General features: G+C 35.0%; 2 protein-coding genes and 1 pseudogene across 2 annotated transcripts; 1 reads left to right on the top strand and 2 right to left on the bottom strand.

Moving 5' to 3' along the window:
• Positions 1-1,958: 1,958 nt before the first annotated feature.
• Positions 1,959-4,535, top strand: LOC140036216 (pre-mRNA-splicing factor ATP-dependent RNA helicase DEAH7-like; annotated as a pseudogene).
• Positions 4,536-6,588: 2,053 nt separating this feature from the next.
• Positions 6,589-10,045, bottom strand: LOC113732366 (uncharacterized). The gene is made up of 5 exons (XM_027258080.2): positions 9,794-10,045; positions 9,289-9,699; positions 8,218-9,126; positions 7,384-7,617; positions 6,589-7,284 (listed from the first exon to the last, which is right to left on the bottom strand). The coding sequence occupies exons 1-5, from the start codon at positions 9,809-9,811 to the stop codon at positions 7,102-7,104; spliced, it is 1,755 nt and encodes a 584-aa protein (XP_027113881.1). The 5' UTR covers positions 9,812-10,045; the 3' UTR covers positions 6,589-7,101.
• A 6,088-nt stretch (positions 10,046-16,133) lies between these two features.
• Positions 16,134-19,638, bottom strand: LOC113732365 (uncharacterized). The gene is made up of 3 exons (XM_027258078.2): positions 19,450-19,638; positions 19,295-19,347; positions 16,134-16,625 (listed from the first exon to the last, which is right to left on the bottom strand). Exons 1-3 carry the CDS (start codon positions 19,538-19,540, stop codon positions 16,506-16,508), a joined length of 264 nt encoding a protein of 87 aa, XP_027113879.1. The 5' UTR covers positions 19,541-19,638; the 3' UTR covers positions 16,134-16,505.

Here is a 19,638-nt window from a genome sequence, read left to right as displayed (position 1 = left end):
ATCCCTTTTTTTTCCGATAAAATAAAGATGTGTTACAATAAAGTCAATGTCTACAGACTAAGACTTGCACTCAACCTAAGACTTGTGGCAGCTATCGAGTCGAGCTCGATCTTGGAAATATGATACTCGAGAGCTTGACGAGCTATATCGAGTTTTTATAATATATATTTTAATTTTTATTATTGTGAAATGTCAATAATATCCTTTATTTAAAATTATATATAAAATATTAATTTTTATTACTTGAGCTTGATTAGGCTTGATTGAGCTCGAATAAGCTCGATTGAGCTTGATTTGAATTAATTACATTTAATTAAACTCGAGCTCGAGTTCGAGCTCGAGTTCCATAAATTGATGTCGAGCTCGAACTCGAATTTTAAAAGCTTGACGAGCTTGAGCTCGAGTTTGAGCTTAGTTATTTTGCCTCGAGTCGAGCTTGAGTAGTGCACTACTCGAGCTCGAGCTCGACTCGACAGCACCCCTAAAATAGACTGAGTCATTTGCTTCAAATTCCACAATCAATATGAATACGAGTATGATAAATTGGAGAGTAGCAATAGGTTTTGACGAATACCCGTATGAAGAGTTTGATAACTACACAACAATAGATTTAAGCAATAAAAAAATTATGGATAAGTGAGACCTTATTCTTTAGTAGTTTTAAACCATGAAATCCATTAAGTAAGGCCTTGTTCTCAGTCATTTTAGATTTTACAAAATCTAATCATAGAAACTAATTACAGAGGATAATCAGAATTAATAAAAACTACTCTTTGGATGACTATAGATCTTAGCCTTTTTGGTTATAAAAAAATTTATAATCAGATTACAAAAACAATCTAGAACACCACAAAACTTTTATTCTAACTCAGAATCTATAATCAGTTAAAATAGTCAACTAAGAACTAGTCCTTAGATCTAATTGACTTTAAACAAGCATCATGTATGAATAGGATTGAATTGAAACTCATTCTTTGTCTTGAAACCTATTTACCAAATACCTCCTAAATTTGATTGGATGGGCTATTATTTGTCAAAAATGATTGCATAATGAATACATCATGTAATTATCCATTTTTATCTTCCAAATCACATTTTTATTTCATGTAAATCATGTTACATAGAGTGCTAAAATGTTGATCCAAAAGTAAAAATAGTTGAAAACGTCCATCACATTTTAGTAAATGAATTTTTTTTTGTCCTTCATTTTTAAAATGTTAATTTTACGTCACTAACAAATCTAAGTTAACAAAATTTGGTCTCGACCTAAATTTTCGACTACTTTTTAGCCTAAAATCACCACTTGACCTACATTTAGTTATTTTTTATGTTCAAAAAACTTAGATACTACTTTTGTAGTGGAAAAAATAAATATGAATTGTCAAATCACACTTTTTTTAGAGAAAAAAAAGAATATGATTCAAATTAGATTCTACTTTTTTAAAGGCAAAAATAATTATAGATTGAATCATTTGTTTAATTATAAATGGGATTTAACTCTTTCATCCCTAAAAAGTTGACCACATGTGGTTCACAAGATGAATTCAAGATAAAAAATGGTTTAAAATCTAAATTGGAATCAAATTTTACCGAACCAATTTTGTAAGGAATGTAAAATTATCATTTCAAAAATGATATACAAAAAAAATTATTTAACAAAATATGGGGGATGTTTGAACTATTTTTCCTTCCAAAAATATGATCCAAGCAATTTCCTATTATGAAGTACATGACTGATTGGGGCTTCTTCGAAAAACGCTGAAGACCCTGATCTGGATAAATAACGTGCTATTTTAATAGAAGAAGTGCAAAAGAGATAACTAAGTAATCTATAAGGATCTCTATAAGCGATTGATGTCCCAAAGACATGTTATAACCTATAATGGTGATCAGAGCCAAATCTATCCAAACTTTTTATTACTAAAAAAAAAAAAAAGATAACTAAGCAGTAAGCACCAATGGCCTTTCTGAAATCCTTGAGAATGTTGCCGTGCGGGATCATGATGGTAAGCTTAATGTCACGTCGGCACTCTTAATGCCCAAAGTTATGGTAAAATTTCTTTGGGAGTTTGTGCCAATATTCTATGTTCCTGTCCAAATTTTACTCCCAATGTTAAGTTGAATGCAGGGCTTGTGCAGTTGTTATTCCGTGCAATGTAAATCTTGATTAAAAAAAAAATGTAAACCCCAAACTAATCAATGTAAATACTAATATTGACATCCATATCCAATATTCTTGTGAAAACAATGGTGATTAATCCTGTCAGAATTATAAGGAGATATGGGAAAAACCTTGAAGGGACGAGTTATTTTTAATTGGCTAAGTTGGGTAGGCTTTTTCTTTATTTTAAATGGAAAATAAGTTAGTGATAAGCCAGCCAACAAATCCTTTTGTCTTGAAAGTTATTATATATGTATCTAATACTTTTAAAGTATTAATTCTACTTCTAATGATCTATAAATAAATTTAAAGTTACTGTACAGAACACGAGACCGAACAACTTCTCTTTCACTTTATTTTTTATTTCCTTTTCTTTCCTCTTTATATCTATTCCTTTAAATTTTATGAAGCTACTTCACTTTCCTTAATGTTCTCATTTTCTCCCTTTCTTTAATGCAATTTTCCTCTTTTCCCATACAATTTCGTGGACTTCTCTAAGCCATGTATCTGTTTAACATCTTTTTCTTTTTAAATATAAGTGGAAGGTCTCAAATCCAAAATCTCCTGCTTACACTTTCTCCTAATCTGAAGACCTAATTGACTCATTCGCAATGATAGTTGACTCGTACGTTTCTCTAGCTTGGACGCTCGACAACTATTTGAATTCTTTTTAATTGATGCACCGGACACCATCACGGTTTTTGATTATTCTCACCTACAGACATCAAAAACTTGCTGTTTTAAGCCCTCCTTGTTTTGATTCTTGAATTTCGAACGTCAACAACTAAGTTAACCACATGCAAAAACACAACAACTTTAGTGAATTTTTGAAATTTATACCCATAAATTCAATCTCAATCATCTAATTTTAAATCACTCTATCTACCAGCATGAATTGTTCTCTACGCACCAGGTGACATGCTCATCTTTATGACTGGTGAATATGAGATTGAGGCAGCCTGTTATGCTCTTTCAGAAAGCATGGAACGACACATCTCTTCAAAAACTCGAGTCCCAAAGCTGTTAATTCTTCCAATATACTCCTAGCTTCCAGGCTTCCAGCTACCTTGCAAGCAAAAATAGTTGAGAAAGCTGAAGAAGAGGCACGCAAATGCGTGGATGTTCTATGTCGTAGACAGGGGCTATTAGAAAATAAAGGTATACAACCCTTGGGTTGGTATGAATTCTATCCAAGTCTTTCCCCAGATATTGGACCTGGCACTTGTTATCTATCTGCTGACAAAGAACTGCGCTTTCTACTTAACTTTCTACTAATAAAGAGTTTGGTCTTCCACCTCAAAATCAACTAGCAATCCTCCCCTTCACACATGATTTGGTAATTTTAGTCTGCCAATTATAAATTGGCCCATCATAAACAGGGTAACAAACAAATCCAACATCCAACTCTGATATCACGATAAAAATACTTGAAATTCCATCTCAAAATCAATTGATAATGAGTGGACTGACCCGAGATTATATATAGAGAGAGAGAGATGTGGCAAACCTTGGTATATTAGTGTGGACAACTTTAGTCTCCTTATATCTACTATACATAGAATGCGTACCAAAATGAAATGTTTCCAAGTCCGCTTACAGAAATTCAGAGGACCAATGTTGGCAATATAATATTGTTTGTTGCTCAAGTCTCTTAAAATTGAGAACTTTGTGGATTTCGATTTTATGTACCCACCTCTTGGATTTTGATTTTGTGTACCCACCTCTCCAACACAATATTCTTAACTCCATGTACCAATAATGGGCTTTTGGTGCACTTGATACTGTTGGTAACCTTACTGACATTGGATGGAAAAAGGTAAGAGTTCCCACTAGATCCTCCCCTTGCAAGATATTGTCGATTGGTGAACAACTTGAATGCATAAATGAGGTTTTGACAATTGTATCCATAATTTCTTTCGCATATGTCTACTTTAGGCCTAAAGATAGGGTGGAGAAGGGTGATGCTGCAAGGGAAAAATTTACTTGCGGGAGTCAGACCACCTTACTCTTCGTAATATTAACCAGCAGTCGAAAGCAAATCAATACCAATGGTCATTTTTTGCATGAAAAGGGGTTAAGTAAATCTAGAGTGGTGAGATCCTAGTTGCTGGTTTCTCAGGACATTGAAATTTGAGAATTCCTCCAACTTCTTGTGTTATGTCCATTGTAGGAACGGAATGTCATGCCATCTGAATCCACAAAGGTATTAATTTTGTGTTACATACCACATCATGCAGTTTATCACGAGTTAATTTTGACCACAAAGGAGTACATGCGATGCGTGACAGCACTGGAGCCTCGGTGACTGGCTGAGTTAGGACCTGTGTTTTTCCGAGTCAAGAAAACTGACACTCTTTTCGTCCCAATTATTTAGTCATGTTTGGGAAATCCAATTTTTTAAAAATAGTGATTTGATTGTGATGGTTGTGCTTCTCGTTTCAATTTTACCCCTACAAATTCAAAATTTAAATTTGAATGATAACATGCATATGATTAGAAGGAAGACGCAACGGATCTTCTGTCTCATACCTTGTGCCACTCACTGTCCCACTTTTTATTATATTACTATTTCTCCTTGATAAATATCATGTTTTAGTTCTTTTTTGTTTGCTTAAGATCCAATAACTATTAATTGAATAATACACAAAATTTAACAAACTCAAAAAATCAAAAATACATAAAAAATGAAATTTTTTATGAATTTTCTGCTGTTTTTTTTTAATTTTCTATTATATATTGCTTTTTTGAAGCTATTGTATTTATTTTTTACTAAATTAATAGTTATTGAATCTTAAAGAAACAAAAAAGAACTAAAATGTGATATTTATGAAGGAGAAATTGCTTCATAAATAGCAATATAATAAAAAATGGGACAGTGAGTGGCACAGGATATGGGACAGAAGATCCGTTGCGGAACACAATCAGAAATGTTGGAATTTTATTGGCATATAATAACTCGCCAAATGAATAATATAGCTGAGTCTTTGCTGAACGAGAGTCTTGAGAATTTGTCAAACAATCACACATTTCTTGGAAGCTGGGATAGGCAACTTTTGCTTCAACAGAGAATCAACAAACAAGAAGGATTGTTGCGCCCCTAATTCAACCAAAAACCAAAAACAAAAAAAAAATTTTTGTGGGCATGTAGTGGCATGTAGTTATGCAACTTAGTTGCTTTCAAGATCTGTTATTCGAAACCAACTGCTCCTAGGATAGTTGGCCACCAGATGGGTGTAGGTCGGGTGTAGGTCAAAAATCAAATCCTCTGGTTTGTCTTGTCTAGAATTTTCTGAAAATTTCAGCAACGAATGTATAGTCACCCGTCTGGTTCGATGATAGTTTAGCTCCTTTGGGATCCCCCTTTGACCCCTTTGGATCCACCCCTTCCTCTTAGTGTAGAATAGAAATTATCATGTTCGGAAAAAAAGATTTATTATTCGAAAACAAAAAATCTATTTTATTATTCCAAAGGAATTTTCTTTCCCGGTTGTCAAACAAATGGGGCTGAAAATGACTAGATTTGTCAAAATTAAACCTTGGGCTGCTGTAGAATTGTCCTGAAATCAAAATCTGAGCATCCAAAACTTTTAGCAGGGAACATGACTTGGACAATCTTTCCTCGAACCTTCTTTGCCTTCATGAGGAATCTAATGGTGCAACTTTATTCTACTAGCTAGTGAGCACTATTGGCCATTTGCTCAACCGCTCAGTCTTCAAAATGATGTTGTTGGAGCCCCCAAGGAGGACTGGCCAATTTGAGGGGGTCAAGAGCTCAATGATTGGCCACTACACATTGAATCCAAATGCTAATGCGACTAGAACAAGAAAAGACAGGTCTAAAGTTACAGCCTATCCACAAAGCCATGGTACAATTGGTATATTCTGTTTCCCACACCAATTTTATCCATTCCTTTACTAGTTCCTCAATTATGCTGTTTATTTTATATGCATTTGAAAAGAGTTTTGTATTAGATACTCCTAATTTGGTTTTGCATATCATTTTGGCCCACCTTTAACTATAAACTAACTTTCAGTAGCTACTAAAAGCTTAAACTGCTCGTTTTTCCTTCCCCACCAGCATAACATGGAGTTTAGGCAAAGAGGACGGAAAAAGAAATGATTACAACCTCAAAGATTGAGATCAACCATAGTACACAACAAAAATGAAATAATGAGCTAAGATCAATCATTAATCTTGTTGTTTAGGAAAATCATGACAGTTTAAAATTTTGGTTCATTGATGAGGAAGATATAGAGAGGACCAATTTTTTGTTCTTTTTTTTCCTATCCACTTGAAAAGGAGATTTCTTGTCAAAATTATTTGAGTTTTCAAATTAACAAAGAAATAAATAAACAAACATTTTTCTATGAGATCAACTCATGACTGTTCTTTCAAGGCTGCACAATGAAAGATACTCACAAAAGGGTTTACCAAACTTATAAGATTCTAATAAATTAATGAATGGAATCGTATATCCCAAGAGGAATATCTATTACTATAGTACAAGGGATATGACCAAACCTAAGGGACAACTTGCACTTGTATTCATGGTGGGAATCTGAGGGGGCTCTCCTGAATCTTTTTCCCTTGCTAGTAATTCCAAATCATGCACAAAATTTTTACATCTAGCCATAGTGCAATTATTTAATGCATGAAGGAAGCTACAACAATTCTTATTCATCTTGTGGATGAATATCAGGTCAGCAAAAATTATTGCACTCATTCATCCAATGTCATCATCATTATCGTGCCCACCACTTCTGTGGAGAAGTCATCTTGAGTTGATACTTGAACAATATTGACAGGGATAGAACCCTTTGGTCCCCCCTCCTCCCCCACAAAGGCTAGTGTTTTCAATCAAGAGTGAGTGGCCATCTTGAAACACATCCTCACATTTTGTGGGATAGTGGAAAAAAAATCTGTTGTGTTTCATCATCAGCTATCTTCTGTACGCTCCTGGGACTCTAGGTGTTGGAACCACCACATCACGGCCTGCTTTTATCAAGTTGAGCCGGTCTGGAATTGTTTTATCATTAACAAACAGCCTGTTATTGGGATTTTCGGCATAGCAGACGTAGTAACAACCCACACAGGCTTGAGGCAAAGCCATCGCAATCCTAGTCTGTCATCAGATAACAAGTGCATTTTGTTAATTCACCAAATATTTCGACCAGTGGTAAGAAATTGTGCAGCAAATTTATTGATTAAGCAAATCGCTAACCATTAAATAGCCTATGAAGGCAGCAAGAAGTGAGACAGTGGCTGTATAGCTTTTATGTACTGTGGCTGTCCAAGCGGCTACAACAATGACACAGATGCAGCTACTGCATACTCCGGTGAGGAAGCAAATTGCACTAGTAATGTCAGAGTCCACAATCTGATGTATCTCTCGCCCCTGGAATAATTCCCAAGTGTCTTGTGAGGCCTTCACAAAACCTTTTCCATATGCAGCAATCTGTAGAAATCATTGGCTATTTGCTTCAATTACTTGAATTCAAGTTGATCAAATTCTGAGTAAATTATTAGCTGGATAGGATGTTGCAAGTCAGGCCAAAGCCATGGTTTCTTTGTTACATTTTACAAGTTGCAAAGTCAATGCAGGCAAATGATGGACCAAATATAAAAGAGTCATTTTTTTGTTTGTTGGTTTTAATAAATTGACTTGAAAGCAACAGGAAACAATAAAATTTATTGCCAAGGAAGGAAAGCAGTACAGAGCAACCATAGAGGCAGCTAATATACTCAACATACATCTAAATCAAGACATCTGGTATCAATTTACAACGCTCAGACAATAGGCATGCTCAAGGGCAACTTTCAGTTTGCAAAAACTAATCGTTAATTGTGACTGGAGAACCATTACTTATGCTGCTTGAAAAATTTTCATTCATGATTGGCTTTTGTTGTGAGCCCAGAGTTAGAAGTTTAACCGAAATGCAGGTATTGAAGTTCTCACTCATGCCGAACGATTTAAGTTTTGTCTTCAAAATTTAAAATATCTCTCATAGAATTCAAAAAGCTTAAATTTCTAAGTGCTATCAAAGTCAATAATTACCTGCACATAAGCCCAGCCGTTGCCACGTTTGAAGATAGAGTCCATGATCCTGAGACCGCAGCGAGCACAACAAAACATGAACTCATCTTCCCCCTCAATCAAGTTCAATCCACGAGCCACAATCCTTAAAGCTTCAATCGAAGGCACAAAAACGGATCCAAGACAAGCACTACCAAGATTTTTGGACAATGCTCTTTGAAAGCAAAATTGTGTGCTTGATTGCATTCCTCTAAGATAATACAGAGCAATCACCCTACTAACAGTTAAGTTAACCACATTCCTCATTACTTCAGTAATCCAGGCCAAGCTCACTACCAATACAATGATAACTATTGGTGGATAATAGAAATTCAATGATCCGATAACCGCTAAAATCCAAAGTGACATCCACACAAAACCAGCAGCAAGCATCCAATAAGTAGGCTGGTTCAGATCATGAAATTTTGCTACAGGTTCAAGAGCTTTGATGAAAACCTTCGAGCAAAATCCAGTTCTCTGTGTCACCCAACAAGCATACAATCCATTCCCAATTGCAAAGAATATGAAAATAACTCCAAGAGCATCGGTAGCTGGCATTTGGAAACAAATTAAAAGGATTCCAGCTGATAAAGCCAGAACAAAAGAGCTCCAAATTATGAAATGCACCATGAATTTAGGCCAAACTCTTACTGCCTTTTGCCAAAAAATTGCTAGAGTTATACTAAGAAAAGATGCAGCCTCCACTTGAGGCAGAAAATGCTTCAATATCTTCAGCTCTTTTCTTTTAGTCTTTCCTTCTTCTACCAAGCCTTGCACCCCCTTAAATATAAGAAAACAAACTAGCCCAAAAGCCAGAACCATGTGAACCACGAACAGAAACAGAGACAACTTGTTTGTGTATGATCTTGAATTCAATGATACAATTGATTGCTGCCCCAAAAAAAAAAAAGAAATCAAAATCAAAATTGATGTCAAATCTTCACATGTATCCCACGCACACACCACACATAAACAGACACAGACATATCTACAATCCAAAATTCTTTAACAAGAATATTTGATGGAAAGAAGAAAGATACATATGAGACCTACTTGAGGAGTAGGTGTGGAGCGAGGCTGAGAAGAAGGAGCAGGAGAGGGGCGAGGAGGAATACTCTGAGCAGGAGAAGGTGAAGGGCGAGCTGAAGGAGGATGACGATTTTGATAAGCAGGAGAAGGTGAAGGGCGAGCTGAAGGAGGATGACGATTTTGATAAGCAGGAGAAGGTGAAGCAACTCTTGGTGCATTTGCTACAAGCCTTAAAGGGTTGGTATCTGACAATCTTTGCATCATTGACATGTGAAATTCCCTTGTCCCTTGATGCTGCTGCTGCTCATTTTGACTTGCAAATTCTTCACCAGCAGCTTCACCCTTCTCAATATCCTTCATTTCTTCCTCTTCTTTCCTTTTCTCCTCCTCCATTCCTTCTCCTTCTCCTTCTCCATTTTCCCCCTGCACAATTACCTACCAAGAAAGTGAAAACAATATCAACTAAAGTTCAAGAAAAAAAGAAAGAGGGAAACAACAGAATGGTTGGTGTCCTGGTGTGTTCTCTTACAGGTTCTTGAACACCCATCCGCGGCGGCTGAAGTGGCGCGTGGTGGCGGTGGTGGAGGTGGGATTTTCGTAAGAGAACGTTGGATTTTGTTTCCTTGTGGTGGCTTGTGCTGTTGGCTCTTACCTAATTATTTGCAATCATCAAAGCTTTTTCCTTCTGACCTCAAAGTTTCAGACACAACTAGTTCTCACCTCCACCACTCGCAGGGAGAGGCTCGTGTAAACACGCTCCAATGGCTGCACTACAATTTAAAAGTACTAAAACATTCGTCAGTTAGAGAATGGGCTTTTAACAGTTTCACGGATGGAGGCATTATATGGTGCGCTGTGGGACATGGTTAGTTATTGTAGGCATGAAATACACGTGAGAATATTTGGTCAGACATTGAATGCTGGCGTTTCAATTTGTAAATTTCGTACTACCAAAAGTTTGATGATGCTATCAACGGCTGTGATTTGTGGGTTTGTGAATGAAGTTGGGCCACGTCATGTTTGTACACGAATGTAGACAGAACGATTGGGGTTGACCCCACGTTATCATCTTTAATTTACTAGTCGTATAAGGCACTCTAGAGTCTAAAGTCTTCTTCCAACTAGTAAATGGCACAAAAAAAAAGTAGTAAATTTCTAATTTTCCATCTCTTCTATTGGTTTGGAATTTGGATAACTGATTCAGCTCTACTAGTACTGTGTGAGGATAAGGAATTTCGGATAAGGAATTTGTAACAGGTCCAATTGTGTGAGGATAATGTATTTTTTCTTCTATTCACGCGTCTATCAGAATTGTACGAGTTTATATTAAAATCTGTAAAAAAAAATACATCAATCGAACGAAGTTCAACTAATATGTTATTTTTTTGATATATGTAGAGAGCTTTATATACCACAAAAATTTGATTGGACGAAAGGTAAAGGAGGAATGGATTGGACGATTCAAAAAAAAAGGAAGTAACGTATGTTTGTACTTTAAAAAAAAACAACTTTGATTGAATAAAATCGAGAGAAGGAATGAATTGAATAATTCAAAATAAATTAATATAAGTGAAAAATTTCAAATTCGAACACTCTCATTTATCCTTAAAAAAAAAAACAACTTTGATCTTTAGTAAGAGAATTATGTTTTTAAATTTGTATTATGTCAATTATGAATTACGTGGGCTTTGACTAACTTTAGGAACATTCAAGAATAGACACATGAAAGAATGTGATACATTACATTGACAAGACGTCTTAGTCATGAGTGATTTTGCTAGAATTATGCGGATGATCTTCCATTTTGGACGGCAAACTTTAAATGAGTTGCCTCAGCAAAATTATGTCACATCTTTAGGATTGAACGACAACTATTCTCTAATGTTCTTGTGGATCTTCTCTTACGCCTATGCCTTGTTTGGATTGCCTCTTTTCTTGAAAAAAAAATTGGAGTTTTCTGAAAATATTCCCTCAACACTTTTTTAAATATGCATCACATTTTTCTATAAAAACTCTAAAAAGTGCTAAAATAAGTGCAACCCAAATGGGAACGATTGCTAAATGAAGCCTGTTTTTCAGTAGATTTAACCATTCTTTAATATGCCAAAAATTTTGAGATCCTACAAAAAAAAATGTTAATCAGTTTTTGAGGTAATGTCCTCTTTATTCTAAATGGTCTTTACTTCTATCCTTTAAAAGGTGTCATAAAGTTGGCTCTTGCTAAAGCTTCAGTTTCAATATAGCATTATCAAGCATTAGAGGTGATGCTCAAAAGATCATTAACTCAATTACTGGTCTCCGGAAATTCTCAATCTGAGAAGCTTCTTGGATTCTTAGAAAATATGATAGTGTAGCTCATAAGCTAGCACAATACGCTATTTCAATTCAAGATGAAATTGTGGGATTTTCCACCCCCTTTTGTATTATCCGTTCTTCAAGCGGATCTTTCAAATCGATTGATATATAAATAATTTCATTTCGCTTCAAAAAAATATTTTTCAAAAATAAGGTTTTTAAATAAAATACTACAATAATATACAAACAAAGATGTCTCAAAAAAATCTCATACAAAAGTTTTTCATGTATACTGCTATAATAAAATTTTTCATATACACACTCAAAAACAGTTAATCCAAATGGAGTGAATCTTTAAGCTATTAACAGACGGATTTTTGGATCTTTGCCCTTCCTCCTTGCATCAAGAAAAGATGACAAAAAAGTTTGGCATTTCCGTGCAATTCAAAAGCAAATAAAAAAGAGTTTGCTTTAAAAACTCTCACTACCATGCCATGGTAATTTGTGTAGTTTTTTGCCGTTCTGGACAGAGTTTCCTTCTCGATTTCATCAATAAGTTGGAAGTACAGTTAAACTTCTTATTTAAAAATTAACCAAAAGGAAGAGGTGTGCCCTATAATTTGAACGTTAAAGTTTGAGACAGGATCTGCAAGAATGACTTGGAATTTGGTATTCAATAACTTCACGACATTAAACGTTCTGAATATTCAGATGAATACTGTACCAACCACTTGAGTTTGGTAAGGTGCATAAAGCATTATATTATACAACTTGTCACAGCTTTAAAAAAAAAAAAAAAAGGAATTAAATAACTGCATGAATGCTTTTCCCTAGGTGGCTGTGATCTATCCCTTTCTGTGTTTCATATAATTTTTAGGGTTAATTCCACTTTGTCCCCCAAATTTTGGACGATTATCCACTTCAGTCCCTAATTTTTAAAATGGGACACTTAAATCCCTAAACTTATAAATATCTCCCAATTAAGGAAAATTGTTGACAAATCCTGAATGTCATTGGTGGTCGAAGTGTCCCATTTTATAAGTTTAGGGATTTAAGTGTCCTATTTTATAAGTTTAGGGACTTAAGTGTCCCGATTTATAAGTTTTAGGGACTTAAGTGTATCATTTTCAAGTTTAAGGACTGAAGTGAATAATTATCCAAAGTTTGGGGGAACAAAGTGAAATTAACCCTAATTTTTACTAATTATACTTTGCGGTTGCTAATTTGGTGGGTCACTTTTGAGGGACGATTTTAAAACAAGAAATTGACAAGCACTCAAGTTTAAGGACTGAAGTGGATAATTATCCAAAGTTTGGGGGAACAAATTGAAATTAACCCTAATTTTTACTAATTATACTTTGCGGTTGCTAATTTGGTGGGTCACTTTTGAGGGACGATTTTAAAACAAGAAATTGACAAGCACTCCACGGAAACTTTTTCAATGTTTATTTGTGCAAGATAGGTGGCCATTCCTAAATTGGTTTGCCAGCCTTGATTGAAAAGTCATTTTTCACCAAAAAAATTTCTACGTTTCCCATAAATACATTTTTCAATCAACTTTTTATCTCACATATATCAAATCATTACAATGTATTTTCTAGAAAAAAAAATTCAAAAAATTGCAATTCAAACAGGATTCTAAGATAGTCGATTATCTTGAGGTAGTGGATTAGGATTCTCTTCTCTTCAAATATATGATAAAAAAAAACTAAATTGATACTCTTTTAAGGAATGTTACTGTTCATGACTATTTTCATTGTAGAAATAAATTGTATAGAAATCTCAAATTAATTCAACAATGTTTGGGCTTATGATTAAGCAATCGTATTTTTTTTGTTTTACACAATTTACTTGGTTCTCTATCATCTGATTATTATATATTTATGTAATAGTAATATATTGTCCACTGGGTTGATATTTTAACACAATGATCTCCTCATTAAGATAAATCTTATCGATTATTATATGGTATTTAATAATTTACATACAGGTAAATGGACAAATAAATTGACGGAACTAATTTGACAAGATCCAAAATCCATAAGATCTGGGATTTAAGTGTTTAAAATAGATTGAGTAGAACTTTATGATAAATCGAATGGGGTGGTACCTCTAAACTAATATTCGTACAATGTTAATTTTCTGAAATATAATTCCAAAGGATTTTCTCCACATTAACACTAATTTATTCTTAATGTACCACATCTAAAAGAATGTGCAAATAATAATAATAATAATAATAATGTGATACACCTGAAACAAAAAATTACATCACATTCTTTCGCATTTTGTGCATGGACATAAGAGTCCTAACCTTCACCCAAATGCCCAATACATAGTTAAATAGGAGGGTTTTTTTTTTTTTTTTTTTTAATGTCTCTAAGGTATCATAGATTGAGATTTATAAATTAGAAATTAGAAAGAAGAAAGGAGATTTTTTTTTTTTTGGGACTATGATAACTTTTCCTTCTGCTCTGAGCAGGAAAACTAATCAAATTTGAGTTTTCATATGATAAAATGGCTTGTGCCATCAATTTTGAGGAGGGTAGTTTTTATGAACTTCTAGTCTTGATAAAGCTATTTCAATTGTATTTTTGTTAACTTTGATGGCTGACTTTCCAATTTGGCAAAACTCATTAAGCAAAACCATGGTAGGGGCCGAAAAACATTTGTGACTGAAGCATGATTTTGACGTCGTAAATATCTGTCCTCCTAATGCGTCAAGCTGGTCCCCTATCTCACATACCCAAATGGACAACAGAAAGAGCAAGCACCATGGAGTCAATAATATTATGAAGAATTTTAGGAGGGGACCAAACATTTTGGAAATTAACACTGGAGCATTTTTTTTTTTGATAAAACAAAGTTTGGATTGATTCAACTCCGATCACCAACACGGGTCAGGACATATTTCCAAAATCATAAATCGCTTACAGATCACTCGCTAACATAGTCCTTTTAAGGACCATAGACCTCTACGAAACCATAAGTCGCTTACAAAGATTCTTATAGATCGCCAACCAACACAACCCTCACCTCAACAGTAATATTCGAACATATTTGATGAAAAAGAGATCCATCCTTGCCAATTGAACTAACTTGTGTTAGCACTAGAGTTGTGATTTGGTACAATTAATCCAAATATTGTGCTTCTTCCAGAATTGTTGTACATTTACATAAATTATTCTACTTATAACATTGTACAATATGTATTAACAAACAAAATTCACGCATAAAACTTGGTAAAACAAGCGTACATGAAATCATTAAAGGGTACAAACACCACACAACAGGATTACAGTTGCCCCATTCCCGGTGAGATAAATGGAACTGTGTACAAATTTCAGTTGAAAGATAGGTAAACTTTTATTAGTTGCTAAGGGTGAACAAAAGGGTATCACAATTGCAATACATATGCTGAGGGCGAACAGAAAGGTACGTATGTTTTTGTATTTGGAGATGGTCGTTTAAAGAAATTAAAATTTGGTGATTGATATGGTATGCCACATGTTCCAACAACAAGGCATAAAGAATACACCTTGCTGATTTTTGCAAGAATTGATGCTACAGGACATCTTTTCACCATTCCCCAACACCCCCCCCCCCCAAAAAAAAAAAAAAACCACCACCACCCCCCGCGGGGGCCCCCTCTTTTCTTCCCAAAACAAAAAACTACCAACACCGAAAAAAAAAAAAAAAAAAACTATGTGTTAACTTAACACTCGATTGTTTGTGTCACCTCTTCAATCAAATTATATTACATAACACCATAGGAGTACACAAATGCTCATCATTCTCCAATATGATATGCAAAGAATGATGGACTGTACATTTCAAACTCTGAAGCTATTGTGCCTATTGGACACCAGCTTTTAGACCATCTCACAAGTTTCTAAAGAGTATGAGGTGGCTAAAAGAAGATTTGTACTTCAAGATTTTAGACGGAATACATAATAGAATGCAGGAAAAACAAAAGGAAAATGGTAATTCACGATCAACCCTGGGCAAGGAAAGACTATCAAGGGTTCAGAAACTTGATGGTCCTCGGTTAACAAATACAGAGAGCACGTTTTTCATTAATGATAGATATGGACCACAAATTTGGACTCTTTTCTAGGCTGGTCACCATACCAAGTGCCCTGGAAAGAATCCAATCCACAGATGCAGCAAATTCCCAATTCAGTAAAGCTAATTGTTGGCCGAAAAAAAAAATGCAGAGCACCTTATAGTTTGGGTAAATAGAAACATGTAAAGAAAGTGGCACCGCATTTGCATGAAATGAAGACTTGAAAGAATTCTACATCATAAAGACAAATAGAATAAACAGAACTTGACATAATCATGAACCTTTTACAATGTGGTAATGGTAAACATCAGATTCAGAGAGATTAACAGATTCAACAGAAACGTGTCAAACACAAAACCTCCAATAACAAACATTTTTACTGGCCCTAAACAGTCTCAACAGGATAAGCTATGCACCATGTTTCATGATTTCTGGAACAGATAGTTTAGGTGTACGCACTACTGTACACCCAGTCATCTCATCCTGTAGAACTGAAAACTTTTAGTCATTTAACCAACGAGCTTGATCTATTGTCTGCAAAGCTATTCAGAGTAACAAAATCAAGAAACTCAGGCACTTACAAGAGTAAATTGGAGACAATTAGGAGCTACACTTGGTCCCGTTGATCAGCTAACAAGAACAGATGTGGCAACATGAATACATAGAAATTTACACTTTATAGAAGCCAAAAATGCAAGAAGTTGCATGCAGAACAACAACAAACAACTCTCAATCCAGCCCAGAATCAACTCAGGAAATAGAAAAGCTACACAATAAGAAGAAGGGAATAAACCACACCTATTCTGTTCCTACAAAATGACAATCAAAATTGTGTTAATTCAACGACTTGATCTTGACTGATGCAGCAGCCTGTTGTTTCCTACTTTGCACCACTAGATGACTCTGGTTGTGGTTTGACTATGCTTAGTTGGCCGCCTTCCTTGTTGGCAACAGTAGCTGCTTTTGCCTCATTGCAATAATTTATGAACTTGGTCAGTTCCTGAAGAGCAGAACGCAAACTGTCAGAAGAACTTAAAAAGAGATGCAAAAACAAGGTCAATATGTCAAATCAAGTATAAATTCAATGCGCAGCCTTAGTTCAGAAGAAAGCAAGTTACTGGGAGAAGCACTCTCCGTTAGTCTACAATCTGAAAATACCAGGCTGTCTGATGACAAATTTACTTTTCTTTTCCTGTAAATTCTAGAAATAGCAGACCTTTTGTGTTCATGGAGACTAGTTAGCTCCATGAACAGATATAAAAAGACATTTGGTAGGGAGAGGAATGAACTTTACTTCCTTTTCACCCATGTCACCAAAACCCAATAATAGAATGAAACTCTACACCCCAACTAAATATATGTAACCAACTTTAGCCTATTCCCATTTTTTTTCCAGCATTCGGCACCACCAGGATATCAATCTTCACTCCCTTAAAGATTCAAACGCCACCTTCACCATCACCATTTTTAACAGGTAGAAAACCAGAGCATTGGAAAGAGGATAGATTGCTGATCCAGAAAAGAGAAAAAAGTGAGGTTGGAAAGCTATGGACAAAGAAGGGGCAAAAAAAAAATTTTTTTGGTTTGAGAGAAGAGGGAGGGAGGGGGGAGAGGGGGGGCAGGAACTGTAATTAAAGTTGAGCTTTGCTAATTAGGTAGCTGGAGATGGGTGTGGAAGTGGAGACAAAGCTCAGAACCAAGGATCTGTAGGATCTGTGCATTGAGAGATTGATGGTTGCTGATGATGAACAAAAAGACCATCTTCCAAAAGTTGCTATGTATTTGGATCATCAGTGATCTGAACAACATGCTATCTCCTTGAACTTGAGAATATAGGAAATAAACAACCTATCTTGGTTATGTATTTGAAGGTGGTTCAATTGTATATACTGACAGAAGAATTGACAAAGTTTGGTAACAAAGGATAGGAAAACTGAGCTGGAGATCTAAGACTAGTGAACCAGAATGAAATGACAAGGCTGCCTGTGGCATATAACACCCAAAGAGGAAGGCTCAAGGCTGAAGAAAATAGAAAAAAAAAAACATGGTGAAAGCTGTAAAACTCTATTGGAACACCTCATTACCAAAGCGGTATTCACATCCACTTGCTGCTTGTGAAAAGAGATCACAGTCCTCCTAGTAAGCATTGTCAGAAGCAGTATTACATTGAAAATACAGTGACAACAATGTGAACCTTGTTTGACAATTGCACTATGATTTTGTCCAATCATTGCTCAAATATTCATCATTTAGCAACATTTGAGATTTGATGCTCTACTCTAAATCTGGGACAATCCTTAATTTAGTCTCAGATTGGCTCTCTTAATCACTGCACAATTTCATCAATTTTCCCTAATGAAATTAGATTAGAAGCTATACATTCGAAGACTGCCTAACTATAAAAGCACCTTAACCTAAACTGTCTCTCAAATTCACAAGCTCCCATGTAGTATTATTTAGGGGTAAAAAGAGTTCTCTTAACAACCATATTACAGCTTCCTTCCCTTCACATGCACATGTATCCACTATTTTGTGTTACAGACAAGCAACCATGTAGATATCTCAATTTACGTGCTACCTCACAAAATCTTTCTGGCATAACACCTGTTTAACACTAACAAAAGAGATAATGAACATATAGCATATACTCAACGAGACATAGAAGGATCTATAGTTTTATGTCTACAAAAATCTTCCATTTTGGTTTTGAGTTGGATGCATAGCTGACACCTCAGTCCAAAACCATTTAGTTGCCCAAACCTGCCTATGATTTGAAAAGCTTGGACAGGTTATTGTTTTTAAAGAATCTAACTAATTGAGCTTATTCTAACCTCAAGAGGTTAAAAAATAGTTCATTTGGACCATATGTAACCACTTTCCCATTCACCTCATGCAATTCTATAACATCGATGATGAAACAAGAACACGATTACAGAACAACTAAAAAGAAACTGATTGCAGGATAAGAAAAACTAAAAATAAATAAATACTAAAATATCCAAGAATAAATACAAAATGCAGGAAGGAAATGCACGAACATGGTTCCAGAACATATCTTTTCCTCCTAAATTTATAAAACAAGAACACATTCTCACAAATACAGACACACAAAAATGGAGAAAAGGAATTGAAGCCAATTTAGGTTCTAACGTGTAAACAGAAACACCATAGACTTACTATTGCCTTAACTTTTCATGGGAACAAGCTTATTGGAACACACAAAAGTAAGATGAAATCAAAGTAAGCTTATAATCCAATCACTACACTAAGTGCTTTTAACAGGACAAATGAAAGGGATCAATCTCCTCCAACATGTGCCAGAAGCATTAAATTCTAAGGTAGTTTTCAGCTGACACTTAGATTCTGAATTAAGATAATTCTAAAGCTCCAACTGGAGGCAAAACTAATGTTCTTTTTCACGAACTAACACACCAAACTGTTCTCACATTCAGAAATCTCGATTAGGTGGTTATTGAAATATTAAAGAAACCAAACAACTCCAATTATCAAGAAATTGCATAGTTCTACCAATTTTCTTCACCAAAGAAAGTCAAAAACATTAATAAGCAGATACAAATAATTATGAACAGTTTAATAACAAGAGTATTCCTTTCTGAAGTACAATTAAGCAGATAAATAAACATAATAAGGATAATTAAATAAGCTTACCCGATCAGTATCCATATCCTTCGTGACCTTTGAGGGCTTCACAACTCTCTTCCCTTAATTCAAATTCAGAGTTCAATCAAAACCCACATCACAAATATACAGAACAATGATTTTTTTCAACCAAAATATGAAAAGTTGGAAACTAAAAATTGCACCTTTACGAGTTTGAAGGGCTTTGCCATGGCGATTGGGAGGAATTGACTTCTTCTTTTGTTGGCCTTTGAAAAGATTGCTCTTTTGGGTCATTTTTCTTTCAAAATTGTTGAATATTCTCCCAATTGCTCTGCTCTGGGTGGCTATGATGGTTTAAATTGAAATGTTAGGGTTTTTGAAGCTCAGGGGTT

This window comes from Coffea arabica, chromosome 2e (assembly GCF_036785885.1).
Source record: "Coffea arabica cultivar ET-39 chromosome 2e, Coffea Arabica ET-39 HiFi, whole genome shotgun sequence".
Lineage (NCBI taxonomy): Eukaryota > Viridiplantae > Streptophyta > Magnoliopsida > Gentianales > Rubiaceae > Coffea > Coffea arabica.
Note: the sequence above shows the minus strand (reverse complement) of the source record. Positions and strands in the feature narration are given on the sequence as shown.

Coding starts and splice junctions, on each gene's coding strand:
- LOC113732366 (XM_027258080.2), bottom strand. Junction 9,127..9,288: donor GCTCCACACCTACTCCTCAA/GTAGGTCTCATA, acceptor TTTTTGGGGCAG/CAATCAATTGTATCATTGAA. Junction 7,618..8,217: donor ACGGCTGGGCTTATGTGCAG/GTAATTATTGAC, acceptor TGATTTCTACAG/ATTGCTGCATATGGAAAAGG.
- LOC113732365 (XM_027258078.2), bottom strand. CDS start 19,540: ATGACCCAAAAGAGCAATCTTTTCAAAGGCCAACAAAAGAAGAAGTCA. Junction 19,348..19,449: donor AGCCCTTCAAACTCGTAAAG/GTGCAATTTTTA, acceptor ATTTGAATTAAG/GGAAGAGAGTTGTGAAGCCC. Junction 16,626..19,294: donor AGGATATGGATACTGATCGG/GTAAGCTTATTT, acceptor TCTGCTCTTCAG/GAACTGACCAAGTTCATAAA.